The sequence below is a fragment of the Elephantulus edwardii genome, unplaced genomic scaffold (genome assembly GCF_000299155.1).
Source record: "Elephantulus edwardii isolate Elephantulus edwardi_28Jun2011 unplaced genomic scaffold, EleEdw1.0 scaffold00041, whole genome shotgun sequence".
NCBI classification, from domain to species: Eukaryota; Metazoa; Chordata; class Mammalia; order Macroscelidea; family Macroscelididae; genus Elephantulus; species Elephantulus edwardii.
In genome coordinates, this window is record NW_006399791.1 from 6,124,237 (window position 1) to 6,140,798 (window position 16,562).

A 16,562-nucleotide genomic window follows, 5' to 3' on the forward strand; every position below is an offset into this window, starting at 1 on the left:
CTTCTCGCGATAGGTCCTTGGAACGTTCAAAAGAGGAAGTGGGACGTCGGAAGCCGCAGTTGCCATGGAGGCCAGTGAGGACTGGCTTGTGGAGTCCTTACGCTTGTAAAGCTTATGGAACTGGGAGGCAGGGCGTGCCAGGGAGCTAGTGTGGGGACGGAACGGGCGCGGGGTGCCGGGTGCAGGGCGAGAGAGGGAGGGGAGTGAAACCTGGTGCAGGTCGAACCAGTGCTGGTGGCGAGGCGGGAGCGAAACGGAAGGTTCTACCTAGATCCCGCCTCCGGCTCTTTGCCATCGAGTCATAAGGGATGAGGTTGTCCGCCTTCTTCTCGAGGAGCAGTTGGTGGAATCGAACTGCAAGCCTTTGGTTGGCTGCATAACTCCTCACCCACAAGGCCACCAGAACTCCCTCCAAGGCCTTTGGCATCTGGAGAGGAGCACAGTCCCACGCGCTCCAGCTGTGTGAAGAACTGGTTAGGGAAGTGTATGTGAGAAATAAAAATAAGGTCTGTGTGACCAGTGTATTACATCCGGCTCCTCGTTAACACTCCCCCCCCGTTATCTCATTGATTTCTTACATCATCCCTGGAAAGCCTGGATGCCAAGGAGCATACAGGTCTCATCTGTTAACAGATGAGACCTGAGCCTCAGGGAGATTGATGACTGATATGGATCGGGTCACTCAAGGGAGTGTGCGAGTGTAATGGTAGAACCAGAGTAGGTGGTCCCAGGTCAGCCTGACTCCGGAACCTACATCCCTGAACGTCAAATCATGCTGCCATAGCAGAGTTCTTTCCCAATGAAGTGACATACATCCTGTGACTTTATCATGCAGGTACCAGGATTTCCACGCATTCGACCTCTCAGGAGCCACTCGTGTCCTTGAATGGACTGATGACAAAGGTGACGTGCCTGTCCTGGTCCTGAAGGAGATAGAATCCCACATCTCAAACTAGAAGTTTGAATCCAGCTTGGGAAAATCCAGCCTGCTTTTCCTGGAGCCCGAGAACTTCATGTCACTTACAGAAATTTAGCATCCCGGTGACCTTTATATTCCTCTTGTTAGGATCTCTTTGGTCCATTAACCCAAGGCTGTAAGCTGATGGCAAAGCGATTTATTCTTGTTTTAGTGGATCTGCGGGCGTATCTAGACCCAACCATAGTCCAGAATCTTCAGTGTTGTCACAGCTAGCTACTTCTATTTTTACCTCCAGGTGTCTTTGTTGCTGGCTATGAAAGCCTGAAAAAAAATGAGATTCTTCATCTGATACTGCCTCTCAGACTTTCTGTGAAGGAAAACCAGGTAACTTGAATATGAATGCTAAGTTTATGTGTAGACTTATGTTCATTTATTAAATATTTATGGAGTTCCTCTGGTGGCTTAGTGGAAGGGAATTGTGCTGCCAACACAAAGGTGCATGGTTCAACTCTTCAAGAAAGATGAGCAGGCTCCTCCTGTGTGTTTGACTGCCTCTGAAAACCTTCTGGATGGTCAGCTCTGGATTGGTTCTGAGTTGACAGTACTCAACAACAGCAACAACAAATTATCTGCCAAGCACAGTCCTAGATACTTGGTGGAGAGACCAACACAGCCCACCCTGAAAGTCTTGAGTAGGGCAAATACAGAGATAAATGTTTGTCAGACTAGTGCAGACTGCAGTGGTTTGCAGAAGGTTACTGTAAGAAAAGTTTCATTTTTTTTTCTCAGATGTAGAGTGAGAAAGCCTTAGGATATAGAAGGCCTTTAGGGTGGTTTAGATCACCTGCGGTAAGATTGAGAGGAGGCTCAAGAGAGAATCTAAGGAATATGTATAAAAAATGGGTAAGGGAGCTCTGGTGACCTAGGGGCAAGCAGCTGTACTGCAATCCAAGAGGTACCTGGTTCGAATCCACCAGATGGATGGAGAAGGAGGGGCAATCTCCTCCTGTACCAGTCAGTTGTGATTTGACAGTACACACACACAAAAATTTAAAAAGAATGGGTAAAGGAATAGGAAAACTCCCAAGAAATACTGAAAAGGACCAGTCTTCGAAGTAGGAGTCTCAAAAAAGGTCATCATTGCACCACAACAAGATAAAGGTAAACAACCCAGTTGCAAAATGGGCACAGGATATGAACAGAAACTTCAACAAAGAAGACATTCAGATGGCTAACAAGCACATGAAGAAATGTTCAAAATCCCTAGCTCTCAGAGAGAAGCAAATCAAAACAACTATGAGATACCATCTCACCCCAGTAACAACAGCAAGATTCAACAGAGCAGCAATCAACAAATGCTGGCAAAGTTGTGGAGAAACTGGAACCCTTATTCACTGTTGGTGGAAGTGTAAAGTGGTGTAACCACTATGGAAGGCAGTATGGCGCTTTCTCAAAAAGTTGGAAATACAGAAATACCATTTGACCCAGCAATTCCACTACTGGAAATATACCCTAAAGAAACCAGAACTGCCACCCAAGCAGATATATGCTCACCCATGTCTATTGTGGCTTTATTTAGGATAGCAAAGAGTTGGAAACAACCCAAGTGCCCATCAGCAAATGAATGGATAGAGAAGCTGTGGTATATTCACACAGTGGAATATTTTACAGCACTGAAGAACAATGAACTCATGAAACGTTATACAAAATGGGAGACCCTGGAGGACATTATGCTGAGTGAAATATCTCAGTCACAAAAAAGACAAATACTTCATAATTGCACTGTTATAAGTAGTGTACACAGCATTGAAACAGACGGAGAGAACTGTATAAAAGCAATATATAATTAGGTATTATTGGCATGACAAGAGTTCAGAATAAAGATGCATAGTAAAGTGGACTGGGGGGGAGACTGTATAACAATGAAAGAATTTTTTTTCCAAAGAAAAAAGCTAACTGGGAAGGGGTTGCGAAAGGCCGGGAGAAAAATGTGCAACAATGAATGAATGGAAATCCAAGTTCTCTATAAACTTTCATTAAAATCTCAATAAAAATAGGTAAAAAGGGGGGAGGGGAAGAAAGGGTAATTTCAGAAGCCAAGAAAAGAGAACATGTCAAGAAGGAAAGAGTGGGTAACTGTCTATAAAATCATTTAGATGAGGGTTGAAAGAGTCATCCATTAGACTTAGAAGTCATTGTTAATCTTTGCCAGTACATTTTTGTGATGTAATCAGGGCAAAATATTGAAACCTCAACCTCATTGCCTCCCAGTTGAAACTGACTTGTAACCTGACCCTCAAACAGACTTGTGAGGCTGTAAATTGCATGGAAGGAGATTGCCTTTCTCCCAAGGAATTGCTGGTGGATTGAAACCTCCAGAAAGGTACAACTTTTGGCTTAGCAGTTCAACTGCCTGTGGCTTGTGCTACCATAGCTCCCTAAAATACTGAAAAGAAGGACAGAGTGGAGTCAGAAAAGGAAGAGTAAGGGAAGAAACTGAAGAAATGGCTGGATAGGAAGCAGATTGGAGGGTTTTTTTAATACAGAGAGGCTTAAGTAGAATTAGAAACTAAGGGGAAGCAGTGCATGATGAGGTTTAGGGTGAAAATACAGAAGTAATAGGAAGGAGGGAACATGATCCTGTCCCCATGTATTTGCCTCGATATACCAGCTTTTTAAAAAAATTTTTTAAATTTTATTATTTTGTGTGTGTGTACCATCAAATCTGATTTGACTGGTACAGGAGGAGATTGTCCCTCCTTCTCCAGCAGAACATCTGGTGGATTCAAACTGCCTAATCTCTGGGATTACAGTGCAGCTTCTTGCCACTAGGCCACCAGAGCTCCCTATACCAGCTTTTTAAAAATGATGTTTCTAAGCCTCTGCAGCTCCTCAAGAAGTCTCTTGAGTATAAGATTGATGGTTTTTGTAGAAGAGGCCAGTGAAATGTGTGAGGGTTCCAAATGAGACCATAATTTGTGAAGAATCACACCCTGCGGTCCTGAAAGGAGAAGCCTCTCTTCCCAGCCAAATAGCCCCCATGGTCTCTTGCTAGTCTATGATCTGCCTCCTTGCTTGGAGCTCCTCTGAAATGTTCCTTTGGAAAACAGACTGATTGTCTATGCCTTTCTATTTTAGGGCTTGTTCCCAGAAAGAGATTTCAATGTGTGCCACGGAGGATTTTCAGACAAGCCCATCTTTGATCTAAAGCATGTACCAGAGACCAGGTATGGTTCAGTTCCTTTTTTCAGATCTTTCATTCAAGAAAGAGTGATTGGAAATATTCATGGATCTTTGCCTTTTTATCAGTAGTACTGCCTCAACAAGGCATGTGTGAACACACATACATGCATGTATATGGATGTTTGGAAAACAAATCATTGCTGTCCTGTATAGTCCTTATGCCTGGAGTTGCTTAAGTAATAAAATAAGGATGTGCTTGATTTCTCAGAGAGCTGATTGTAGGAAGTCAATTGGAAGAGACTGAGTCTGTGGGCTAGGATTGTGAGTTCACACTCCATACTGAGTGTTCTCTCAAAGTGAGCATCATAACGCATATTGATCTGAGTTCAATCTCAACTCTCCTATGGACGCTCTGTGAGCCATAGCCCTGTCTTTGAGGCAGAGTGAGGCTGCTCCTCATCTGTTAAATGAGAGTGAATGAGCCCTTCTAGTAATAAGATTTCATGATGTGGGGAGATCTAGGAACTCCAAGCGGAATGGGTTGGAGAAGAGAAAATGGTAAGTTCTGTGTTGTTAGGTGCCATTAAGTTGACTACAATTCATTGACTCCAAGAACAGAGTTCAAATCCCTGCTCTATCCTGCTCCAACCTCACAATGCCCACCATGCTCAAACCCATTCTTAGATTCACTCCAGACTCTGAACTAAGATTCTCTTTCCATTCTGATAGGTGTCTGGTAACCAGTGGCCTCCCAGCTTGTTCCCTGCAGGTGTGGCAGATGGCAGAGGACAGTGGTGAGTGACTAATACTTGGTGGAGTTTGACTTTAGGAAGACCTGATTATTCAAAATGCCCTCTCTCTCCAGTCAGAGCCAGTTAAGAGGTATGCTCAAGCCAGGCAGGAATGAAAAATGTAGTGTTTCATTGTCAACCACAGCATGATCGACAAGACCAAAATGAACTTCCTATAACTTACTCCAGGAAATGAGCTTATTGAGCAAGTTAGAGTCAGAGCCTCTAGCAACCTGTCATTTCTACCCTGAGCAGGGACAAAAGCAAGGGCCAGGGGAGGACTCCTCAGTAGAAAGGAGTCATGCTCTTTGCTAGAATGCTAGTCATGGAGAGGGAGAGAAAGAGGGAGTGAGCAGGAAGCAAGGCTGCACGGTGTCGCACACAGAGGAGTCCTACAGCTGAGGAGTGGAGAGAGGAGAAGAAGCTGTTACCCTGATCCCTCCCATTCCCTTCCTTCGCTCCCTCCATTGGCCAGCATGGGATTGTGCTCCTGAGGCCGCTCTTGGGCCTGCTCCTTTGGTTTTGTGATCCTCTGTCCCTGCTGCTCTGTCCTAAGGCTGCCACCCTGGAAGCCTTCCACAGGTTCAGCAGCAGTGACTGGCATCTCCCCAAGCCTCCACTGATGCAGAAAGGCGGCTCTTTTGCTCATTTACTTTTTGAAGTCACTGACTCTGTGGACTATCCTTTGTTGTTTTACCTCTTGTCACTTGCTGTACGCTGTAGTTTCAGTTGGTTGTATCACTTCCTCGTAATCATGAATTTTAGAGGTTTATTGTTTTGTGTTTTTTTAACTTTATTTTTTATATTTCACGCATGCATATCACCCATTTTAAATGTATAGTTCAATGATTTTCTTTTTTTTTAAACATAACACGTTTATCAGTAAGTTTATAACAAGTTAAACAAGCTATCCATACAAACGAGCTATAGAACATTTTCCTATCCCAGTAAATGATCATGTCTGTTCACTGTTAAACCCATTTCTCCCTCCTGCTCCAGGTGCCTGCTGACCCTCTGATCTCTCTAGGTTTACATTTCTGGTCATTTTGTATAAATGAAGTCTTAGAATATGTGATCTTACATCTGGCCTCTGTCACTTGGCATAATGTCTTCAAGGCCCATCCACATCATAGAATATGTCCGTAATTTGTTCCATTTTGTCCCAGGATGTTTTTCAGTTGTTCTGTTGGTGCTGTCCATAGAAAGCCGCACCACTAACCCAAAGGCCATACTTTGCTGGCGATTCAAATTGATCAGCTGTTCCCTGGAGGAAGATGGGCCGGCTCCTATGCGATTTGGCCTTGGAGCTTGCCGAAATGTCAGCTGTGAGACTGAACTGAGTCAGTGGCAGTGAGAGAGTTTTCCATTACATGAATATGCCACATTTTTTACTAAGAATACTGCTGCCAGTAACATTCATATTCAAGTCTCTGTGTGGATATATGCTTTTTCATGGGGAGAGTCTATTAGAATTTACAAGTCAGATGGTAAATTTGTTAGTTTTTGTTTTGATTTATTTTTAAAGACACTGCTAAATTTATCCAGTAGCCTACTGATAAGACTCTGCCCTGCAATCCCAATGGTAAGCAGTTCAAATACACCAGAAGAAAAATGGGCAGTCTCCGCCTGTGTGGATATATTGCCTCTGAAAACTCACTGGAGGGTCAGCTATGAGTCAGTTCCAACTCGACAGCACACAACCGCCACCACCACCAAACTGCTAGGGAGCTCTTGTGGCTTAGTGATACGGAGTTGTGCAGCCAAGCCAAAGGCAGGCAGTTCAAATACACCAGCTGCTTTGCAGGAGAAAGATGGGCGCTTTCCTCCTACCATGCAATCTACAGCCTATGAAGCTGTGATTCTGACTTAGTGGCAGACAAACAACTACCTCCACCAAATTGCTTTCCAAAGTGGCCAGTTGTACATATCCTATTGTACATGTTCACCAGCAGTGTATGAGGATTTCCCTTTCTCCATGTGCTTGATATTTGTCATTTTCCTTTTTATTAAGATTGTGCTCTCATTGCCATCAAGTTGAAACCATCTCATAGCTGACCTTCCCTTGAGTTTCCAGGTTTGTGATTCACATGGGGAAACCACCTGTTTGCCTCTCAAGGAGCCACTGGTGGATTTAAATCACCAGAGAGCTGTGGCCTTTGGGTGAGCAGTACAAACCCCTGCCAACTAGACCACCAGAGGTCATTCTAGGAGGTGTGACATTGTATCTCATAGTGACTTTCATTTTCATTTTTCTCTAATGACTCATGATGTTGAATATCTTTTTATTGCTTGTTTGTATTCTTGTATCATCTTTGATAAAATGTCTTTTCAAGGCTTTTGCCCATTTTTTTTAATTGGGTTATTTATCTTATTACTGAGTTGTAAGAGTGTTTTTTATATTAAAAAATGCAAGTTATTATGTACATGTATTGCAAATATTTTCTTTCAATCTCTTGCTTGTCTTTAATTTTCTTAGTGTTGTTTGTAGCAGAAAAATTATACATTTTTGTGGAATCTGATTTATCTTTCATCTCACTCCTTACTCCTCTTCAAGACAATTCTTCTGGTGTTGTTTCTAAGAAATTTTACCTAGCTACATATATTTTTTCCTTTAAAACTTTTGATTTTGCATGTAAGCTGATGATTTAATTTTTATGTGTGGTATTAAGTTTGAGTCCAGATTCCTCTTTTACATGTGAATCCACTTGTCTTGGTACCATTTGTTAAAAAGCAATCCTTCCCCCATTGAATTGCCTTTCTTGATGCCTTATTAGATATCAACTGACTGTAAATATTAGGAATTAAGTACTTAAGTTCTGTCCTGGCTCTCAGCTCTGTTCCTTTGATCTGTATGTCTCTCTTTATACCAGTAAGTTTCAGTTGTTTCTTTATCTTTGCCTAACAATAGCTAGATGAGCTGTCAGTGGTTTAAAGATGAAAGGGGGCCTCTCACTAACCACTTGGAAGTGTCTTTGGTCCTGATAGTGAGCCTGAGACCAGCTATCATCCTACAGAGCATGTCGCCCAGACCTAGGGATGTGACTGATTCTAGGGAACAGTAGTAGAATCAACCTGCCTTTCAGTATTAGTGTGAAATATTTCAGTGCCTGAGGAAGACTGGCCCAGTTTTCCTTGAAACCTAAAAGTATAACATCTTTGTGGATTTTCTGAAGTCCAGAATTTGACTCCTAGTCTTCTTGTCTCAGAACCGTAATGATGTCAGCATGTTGTTGTTGTTGTTATGTGCCGTTGAGTCACCTGTGACTCAGAGTGACCCTGTATACAGCAGCTCTGAAGCCTGCCCTGTCCTGAGACAGTCTCACTGACTCTGACACCCAACTCCCATTGCACCAGTTACTGTATCAATCCATCTCATCTGGGGTCTTCCTCTCCTGCACGGTCCCTCCACCCTTCCAAACATGATATTCTTCTCCAAAGATTGATCCCTCCTGGCCACGTGCCCAAAGTATGTGAGTTGGAGCTTCAAAATCCCAGCTTCCAAGGAGAAACTTGGTTTCAGCCTCTCAAAGACAGTTTCTTTTCTTGGCAGTCCATGGTATGTTCAATACTCTTCTCCAGCACCACAACTCAAAGGCATCAGTTCTCCGTCTGTTATCCTTAGTCATAGTCCAGCTCTCTGATGTGTAGCAAATAATTATAAAGACCATGGCCTAGATCAGGCACTCCTTTTTCGCTAGACTGACATTAGTGCTTCTCAGTACTCAATAAAGGTCTCTGATAGCAGATTTATCTAATGCAAGTTGTCTTTTGATTTCCTGAATGCTGGTGCCAAGAGTGTTGATTGTGGAGCCAAGCAAGCTGGAACTGTTAACTACCTCAATCTCTTCTCCATGCATCAATGGTACTGCTAATTGGCCCAGTGGTGAAAATCTTGGTCTTCTTGATGTTGAGCTTCAGTCCATATTGAAGACTACAATACGTGACCTTCTGCAGTAAGCCCTTCAGGTTCTCTTCATTTTCAGCCAGCAAGGTTGTCATCTGCATAATGTAGGTTGTTGATGAGTCTTCTTCCAATCTTGAGGCCACATTCCTCCTCATAAAGCCCAGCCTCCTGAATTATCTGTTCTGCATATAGATTAAAAAGGGATGGTGATAGGACACATCCCTGACATACTCCCTTCCTGATGTCAGCATACCCAGGGTAAATGTAATGTTTGTGTATAAGCAATCCCCCTAGACGCAAAAGACAACTATACAAACCAGAATGCAGTTTTATAAATTTATAATAAAAAAAGAGGCATCACCAAAAATGGAATATTCTAGTTCCTCATGAGCATTTACTCTTTGCTATAGACCTTATCTGATGAAAACCTGCTCGGAGATTTATTTCCACGTTGCTTCTCTCCAGGACATCAGCAGAAGGTATAAGGTTTGTGAAGCATTGCTGCCCAGGGGCTGTCCACACCCTGTGGTAGTACGTGTGGCCCCTTTCCCCAAACCTGGGGCTGTGAGATTGAATTGGATTAAAAAGTATGTCATCTAAAGTTCTCAGTAGAGAGCTGCCTGCTGCTTCCTCTTTGATTTTAAATATTCGGTCTGTTGGCCTGCCTCCCTCCTTCCTGGACAGGCCAGTGGTTTTTTTGACTCCATGACTGCAAAGCTCCACTTTCACAAATAACCACTTTTCTCTAAACATGTAAATAGTGGTTTGCTCAATATTGATCTGAGAACCATTCTGGCTCCTCCAGGTCCTTGCCCATTTCTCCTCTGACTCATCTGCTATTTTAACTTCCAGAGACAGCATTCTTTCTCTAATTTCCAAGTTTTTGAGGCTGCTTTACTATGTCCTTTGCTTAGATTTTGTAGTAGTTCCTATTTTCTGTTTGAGGCTAGGGTGGTAAATATGGTATGGGTTTCTCAGGAAAAGGCATATTGCCCCTGAATTTAGAGAGAAGGAGAAGAAAATCTGGATTTCTCTCCTGTTGTCACTTTAGAGTAACCTTCTACTCACAAGAGCCTACAAAACCTTTGTTTTCTACCAAGTCTCAGAAACAGACCTTTGAAGGCTCTTGCTTGACTCACCTGCCCTCCTCCAGGGACACATTGCATACTGAGAAACCATTCTTTGGCTCAGAGCAGCGGGTTCTAGGAGATCTTTCCAGGCACCTCACAGGAGGAAGAGGAGGCTACTTAAGTGTGTGGCCCAGGAGACCCAGGCTCACATTGCGCAGCTGCTGTCAACCTGCAGCCTCACTGGCTCCTGAGAAACAAACTCCAGTCCTGAGGGTCTTCCATTGTATCTGCTCCAAACATCTGCTGCTCTTGTGATAAAACACATTAAGTTGAGCAATTTAGACTATAGGGATCCAGTTTCCTATTCCGTGGGTTTCAGTGCTCAAAGGTCCTCTCCATTCTAGCCCAACCTAGATATGCCCCTCTGTGTCCTCCATGCACAGTAAATATCTTCAGGAAACTTGTGTGCACTTGCTTGATAGACCTTTTTTTTTTTTTTTAGATGACCCTAAATGATACATTTCCCCTCCCTTTTTAAAAGAATATTTATTATCTTTTTCATTTGTTGGGCATTTTCTTCTTCCCTTCCCCCCTTCCTGAAGCCACCTTGTAGTGCATCCCTTGTTCCAGATTTTTGCCATACATATAATGCCTAATCATGTATTTCTTTTGGACAGATCATCCCCTCATCTGTTCTAATACAGTGTTCATTATCTACTCTTTCCCATTCTCTTCCCAGCACCCCCATGTCTTTCCTGTTTTATAACAGTGATGTTATGCAGTGTTTGTCCTTTTGTGACTGAGATATTTCACTCAGAATAATTTCTTCCAGGTTCCCCCATGTTGTGTAATGTTTTATAAGTTCACTGTTTTTCAATGCTATTTAATGGTCCATTGGATGAATATGTCAAAGTTTATCCATTCATTTGTAAATGGGCACTTTGTTGCTTCCATTTCTTTGCTATTGTGAATAATACAACAATAAACATGGGTGTGCATACACCTGTTTGAGTCATAGTTCTGGTTTCTTTAGGGTATATTCCCAGTAGTGGAGTTCCTGGATCAAATGGTATTTCTATTTCCAGCTTTTTTCCCCCCTAACTTTTTGAGAAATGCCAGACCACCTTTCCATAGTGGCTGTACCATTTTATATTTCAACACCCATGAATAAGAGTTCTAATCTCTCCACAACCTTGCCAGAATTTGCTTTCTGCCTTCTTAAACTTTGTTATTGTTATTGGAGTGAAATGGTATCTCTTAGTTGTTTTTATTTGCATCTCTCTGATAGCTAGCAGTTTTGAACATTTCTTCATGTGTTATCTGTATGTCTTCTTTGGTGAACTATTCATATCTCATGCTCATTTTGTGATTGGGTTGTTTACCTTTTTCTTGTTGAGGTACTTGATATACTATTTTAATGTTCCTTTTCTTATCCATTTCCTTTCCCCTTCTGGCTTTTACCTATCTCTTGGGATTTAAAAAATATAGGGATTCTGTTTTCTCCAAAGAATATGGAAACCAAAAAATAAAAGCCTCCTAGACCAAAGAAAATAAGAACTGAAAAGTAAGTTTTTCCGAGAGTAATTTGTACTATGAGTTGCTCTTTCTGAATTGTAAATAGATTCTATTAAGAGAAGCCTTAAATGCTTTCTCAAAAAGTTGGAAATAGAAATACCATTTGACCCAGCAATTCCACTACTGGGAATATACCCTAAAGAAACCATAATTGGAATTTTATAATAGAAAAAATAATAGAATTTTATAGTAGAAAAAAATGTTTTTAATAAAAAAAACAAACAAACCAGAGCGTCCACCCAAGCAGATATATGCTCACCCATGTCTCTTGTGGCTTTGTTTATGATAGCAAAGAGTTGGAAACAACCCAAGTGCCCATCAACAAGTGAATGCATAGAGAAGCTCTGGTATATTCACACAATGGAATACTATGCTGTATTGAAAAAGCAAGGAACTCATGAAATATTATTCAAAATGGGTGACTCGAGGATATTATGCTAAGTGAAATATGTCAGTCACAAAAGGACAGATACTGCATAATGCCACTGTTGTAAAGTGGGACTGACATTGGGGTTGTAGGGAGAGTGAGTATACTGCATTGAAACAGATGAGGGAGAATACTGTTTAGGAGGAATATATGATTAGGTATTATTGTCATGACAAGAGTCCAGAATGAAAGCTGCATAGTGGAGTGGACTGGGGGTGAGGGTATTGTATAACAACGAAAGAATTTTTTTTTACTTGTCAAAGAGAAAAGCAAACTGGGAGGAGGGGGTAGGCAGGGAGAAAAGTGTGCAACAATGAATGAATGGAAATTAAATAAAATTAAATTTAAAAAAAGAGAGAAGCCTTAAAATGTAGAATATAGAGATAGGAACCTTCCTGTTTACAGAGTAGGTTGAGATAAACAAAATTAAAATTTTATTCTTTTTGAGGTCAAATATCTTTTTCTACCATTTAGTATAAAAAAAGATGTGGGCTTTCTTGGTGTCTGGCTGACACAGTGATACTTGCATTGTCTTATCTGCTGGCTTCAGCAAATGACTTGAAGTCTGACACCTGTTTCTGAAGAAACAGTACTGTCTGAGCGTCCTGAGGCTATAAATCTTTATGGGGAAGACACTGCACATCCCAGTGAACAGCTGGTGGCCTCAAACTGCGGGTTAGCTGCTGAGCACTTAACTCCTGCGCCAGATCCCCTGCATAAACTCTGTACCTGTTACTTTTCACTTAAGGTGTAAATGTCTTTTCCTTTTCCTTCATGTGTTCTCCACAAAACTATAAAAAGCCAGAGCTGCTTTTGAGGTTTTGAGATGTCTGCTATGATTCATTATCTCCCATTTATAAAAATAATTAATAAAACATAAAGAAATGAAAGTGCTTCTGACAGCACTTGTAAACATAACGCGGACTGTTTATGTCTCAACACCCTCTCTTGGCTCAGTGAAAGGCTGAGGATGACCAGCTGGCCTTCACCATACAGTGTTTCACCCCGCAGATGTTATTAAAACTGTCAGCACCATTGCTGTGCATGAAGAGGACGGGCATCTCTGGCCGAGGCTGGCTGTCTTCTCCTCCATGGGCCCTGGCGTCCTCCATGGGATGAGGCTCTGCAGTCTGAGGATTACAGATCTGGAGTCCCAGAAGACCACATATGCCTCAGGTACTGCAGCTGTGTACGCCCTGCTGCTCCCTCCAGCCAGTACCTGCCAGCTGAGCACAGACATCTTCTGTGGCTCATTGAGTCCTTGATGCCAGAGGCTGGGGAACAGTATGACTCAGAAGCAAGCCCGAACCACAAGGCTCCCATTTGGAGGTTGAGGGAGGCCACCCAAGGGGCCAGCACTTACCTAGCTGAGAAGAGAGGAGGGAAGTACTTCATTTCCTACCTCTGAGACTGTGTAGAAAACTTCACAGAGAAAAGGGACTGTGACCGGTCAGCTCTGTTAAGTCTCTATTCCCATGTGTTTTCCCTATCTTTTCTCCACTTCCCTTCTGTCTTGTAGGCATTGATGACAGTGAGGTGTTGAGTAGCTTGCAGATCTTGGGTGCAGACACTTTTGCCTTCTGCTGCACTTCAGGCCGCCTGGGACTTGTGGACATTCGACAGAAGTGGGCACCGCATGAAAGCCTCAACCCCAGCCCAAGGTCTGGTGGAGGCCAGTGGTGTGCACAAGTTCGTGGCAAGGGCCAGGACCCAGGGCCCAACATTGCTCACCTTGGCTCAGATGGGCAGCTCTGTCTTCTTGACCCCCGGAATCTCCAGCACCCTGTGAGCTTAGTCCAGTGCCCAGTGTCCAAGCCTAGCCCGGACCCGGAGCTGCTACGAGTGATGTGGGCGCCAGTCCTGGATAACTGCCTAGCTATTTCAGGTACTGTTAAAGCAGAGTTTCTCTCTCTCTTCTAGGTACAATAGAATGTTCAGGAAGTGCCTCTTAGATTTTGATGGAACAGTTCATGTCTGTGATGTCACATCTTGAAGTGGCGTGAGGAGCCACCTAGAACCTCATTCACTCACAGAGATCACATCTTCTAAGGACAGATGTGGCCCCAGGTCTTAACGTCAGTCACAGAGAAACTCCACACGAACTGCCGAGTTCTTCCCTGGCTTATTACTCTTACATGCATTTTTTTTCTTGCCCTTTCCTCTTCCAGAAAGTAGTTCAGAGGTTGATCAAGAGATTGGCTAACAAGACCATGGATAGGACTGTTAGCAGAAAGAAAAATGGCAGGATACCAGGGTGGTTTCTCAGACTACTTTTTTTTTTTAATTAAAACCGGTTTTTGACAAGCACTGTGGCAATGGGACAATTAAAACAGACTTTCAAGGGAAAGGAAAAAAAAACAAAAGAACTAACTGTGGGGAGAGGGTAGAGAAAATAGTGCAAGAATGACTGAATTGAAATGCAAAATCTCTGTAAATGTTCATTAAAATTAACAAAATATTTTTTTTAATCTTTTCTCCATTTATTATGTTGCATATTGGTCTAATAGTGAATATTTTTATCATCTTGTTGTTGAAATATAATCCATACAGAAGGCTATAGGTTTGTTTTTTTTTTTTTAAATTTAGGTTGTTTATTTTTCATTTCAATGAACATCTACAGAGACCCTGGGATTCCATTCATTCATTGTTGCACCCTTCTCCCCGCACAACCCCCCCCCCCCCCCCCCCCCCAGACTACTTTAAAAAAAAATTATTAAGTATTTACTAAGTACAGAACAGAATAATAAATTAGACACAGATTCTGCCCTCAAAGATTTTAACTTTTAAAAATTTTATTAAATGATGTAACTTAGTCTACTTTTAAGTTGTAGCAAGTTCACTGTGGTTTGGTCTGGTGGTACCTACTTGGAAGAGTGTTTCTAAAAGTTAGTGGAAAGGACGAGAGGTAGGAATTGATTGCATAATTGGTAGTGAAGGACCTGGGAAGGGCAGAAGAGAAAAACAGAGTTGGAGTCGAAGGGTTTTCTGTAACAAGCAGCCAGGGACATATGAACATGCTACTCTTTAAATGCTTCCGTTTTCCGCATCAGGAGACAGGGCGATCTGTGAGGAGGGAACAGTGAGGGGACGACTGGAGATTAGAGCAAGCGGAGAAGGTCTGAAAGTATCTCTTAGGCCTCAGTTTCCTATAGAAAATAATAAACTCAAAGCTCATTGCCAAGGAGTCAGTTCATACTTGGAGCAACCCTCCATCAGTTTCTGAGACTAAATCTGAGCAGGAGACTACCCATCTCTCTCCCTTGGAGCAGAGTTGCTGGTAGATTTGAATTGCTGTGGGTGCACAGCACACTCTACACCACCAGAACTTCTTGGAAGGAATATTAGTGCCTTAACTTTGCAGCAGGAGTGGCATCCACTTCCTAAACAACATGCCTCTGGAAACTCGATGAACTTTGACACATGCCGATAGTTGTAGAGGAGCTTCAGGCCTTTTGTTCATAGGTCGCTATAAGTCGTGCTCTACACTAAGACAATCAACAACAATACAAGTAACAGTACTTAATACACAAAGGAGCTCTAGCAGTTGGCAGTTTAAACCTGCTAGCCGTTCTTTGAGAGAAAGATGCAGCAGTTTGCTTCTGTAATGATTTACCGAAAACTCTCTGAGACAATTCTGCTTTGTTCTTAGAGGGTCACTGTTCGTTGGAATTTGACTCAATGACAGTGGTTTTTGGTTGACTTCATACAGCTGTGTGGATTAGAAGTCCTGTGTCCGGGATTAGCATCAGGCTGGCTGCAGTAGGTGGACAGCAGGTGTGCCCTGTATCCTGCGCTCTCAGGGTTAGGTGCTCAGAGAAATAATTAGTTGTCAACATTCAGGGCAGAAGTCTCATTCACTTCTTTTGGGGCCAAATAGGTGCCCTGTGAGGCATCTCTCTTTTTGATGCCTCATCCCTTAGCTTGCTTTGTTACTACAGAGAAACTTTGGAAAAAAAAACTCTTTGAGTGGCTTCCATCTCAGTCCTCCGTTTTCTATTTCTTCCTCAGGTTTTGATGGAACAATCCAGGTCTATGATGTCACGTCTTGGGACAGCACGGGGACTCACGTAGAGCCTCTCTTCATTCACAGGGGTCACATCTTTCTAGATGGACATGAGCAGGACACTGCGCCTCTGGTCACCACCCATGTCTGGCACCCTTCCAAACCGAGGACTTTGCTTTCGGCAGCTAATGATGCCTCTCTGCATGTGTGGGACTGGGTGGACCCCCGTGGCTCTTGCTAACGCGAGCATCTTCACTCCAGTCCTCAGGACGAGGGGGGAACTGCTTCAGTAAAAAGGGTCCAGATGTAGGACTCCATGACCTGATGTCCCTGTTGACAGTTGTGTGGCCTTGACCAGTTCACCCAGCTTCCCCGGGTCTGTTTCCTGACCTGAAAGTGATAAGTGAACTGTCTGGCAGGTTGTTGAGAGAGAGTTATGGATTGAATTGTGTAATTACACAATGTGTTGTCCATTCTAATAACACATTGGATGATGTTAATGAGGTCGAATCACCGTCTAAAAGAGAGATGTAACTGGGTATTTCTGTCATCACAGGAGACTAGGGCGAGGGCTGCATGGTGGAGGGGACCTTGGGGAGGGTTTGTAAAACAATGAAAGAATCTTTTCTTTTACTTTTCCATAATTTTTGGACTCATGTACTTATAACTTGTTAGTCAAATTTGTGTCTT

General features: G+C 42.7%; 1 protein-coding gene across 1 annotated transcript; it reads left to right on the top strand.

Moving 5' to 3' along the window:
• The first annotated feature begins 64 nt into the window (after positions 1–64).
• On the top strand, positions 65–16,113 carry WDR73 (WD repeat domain 73). The gene is made up of 8 exons (XM_006885209.1): positions 65–105; positions 836–903; positions 1,215–1,303; positions 4,058–4,146; positions 4,832–4,896; positions 12,881–13,045; positions 13,389–13,754; positions 15,878–16,113. Exons 1-8 carry the CDS (start codon positions 65–67, stop codon positions 16,111–16,113), a joined length of 1,119 nt encoding a protein of 372 aa, XP_006885271.1.
• Positions 16,114–16,562: the final 449 nt, after the last annotated feature.

Excerpts from the sequence above, each read along its gene's own strand:
- WDR73 (XM_006885209.1), top strand. The coding sequence starts at position 65 with ATGGAGGCCAGTGAGGACTGGCTTGTGGAGTCCTTACGCTT. Across the intron at positions 4,147-4,831 it reads AAGCATGTACCAGAGACCAG|GTGTCTGGTAACCAGTGGCC; the intron begins GTATGGTTCAGT and ends CCATTCTGATAG. Across the intron at positions 4,897-12,880 it reads GCAGATGGCAGAGGACAGTG|ATGTTATTAAAACTGTCAGC; the intron begins GTGAGTGACTAA and ends TTCACCCCGCAG.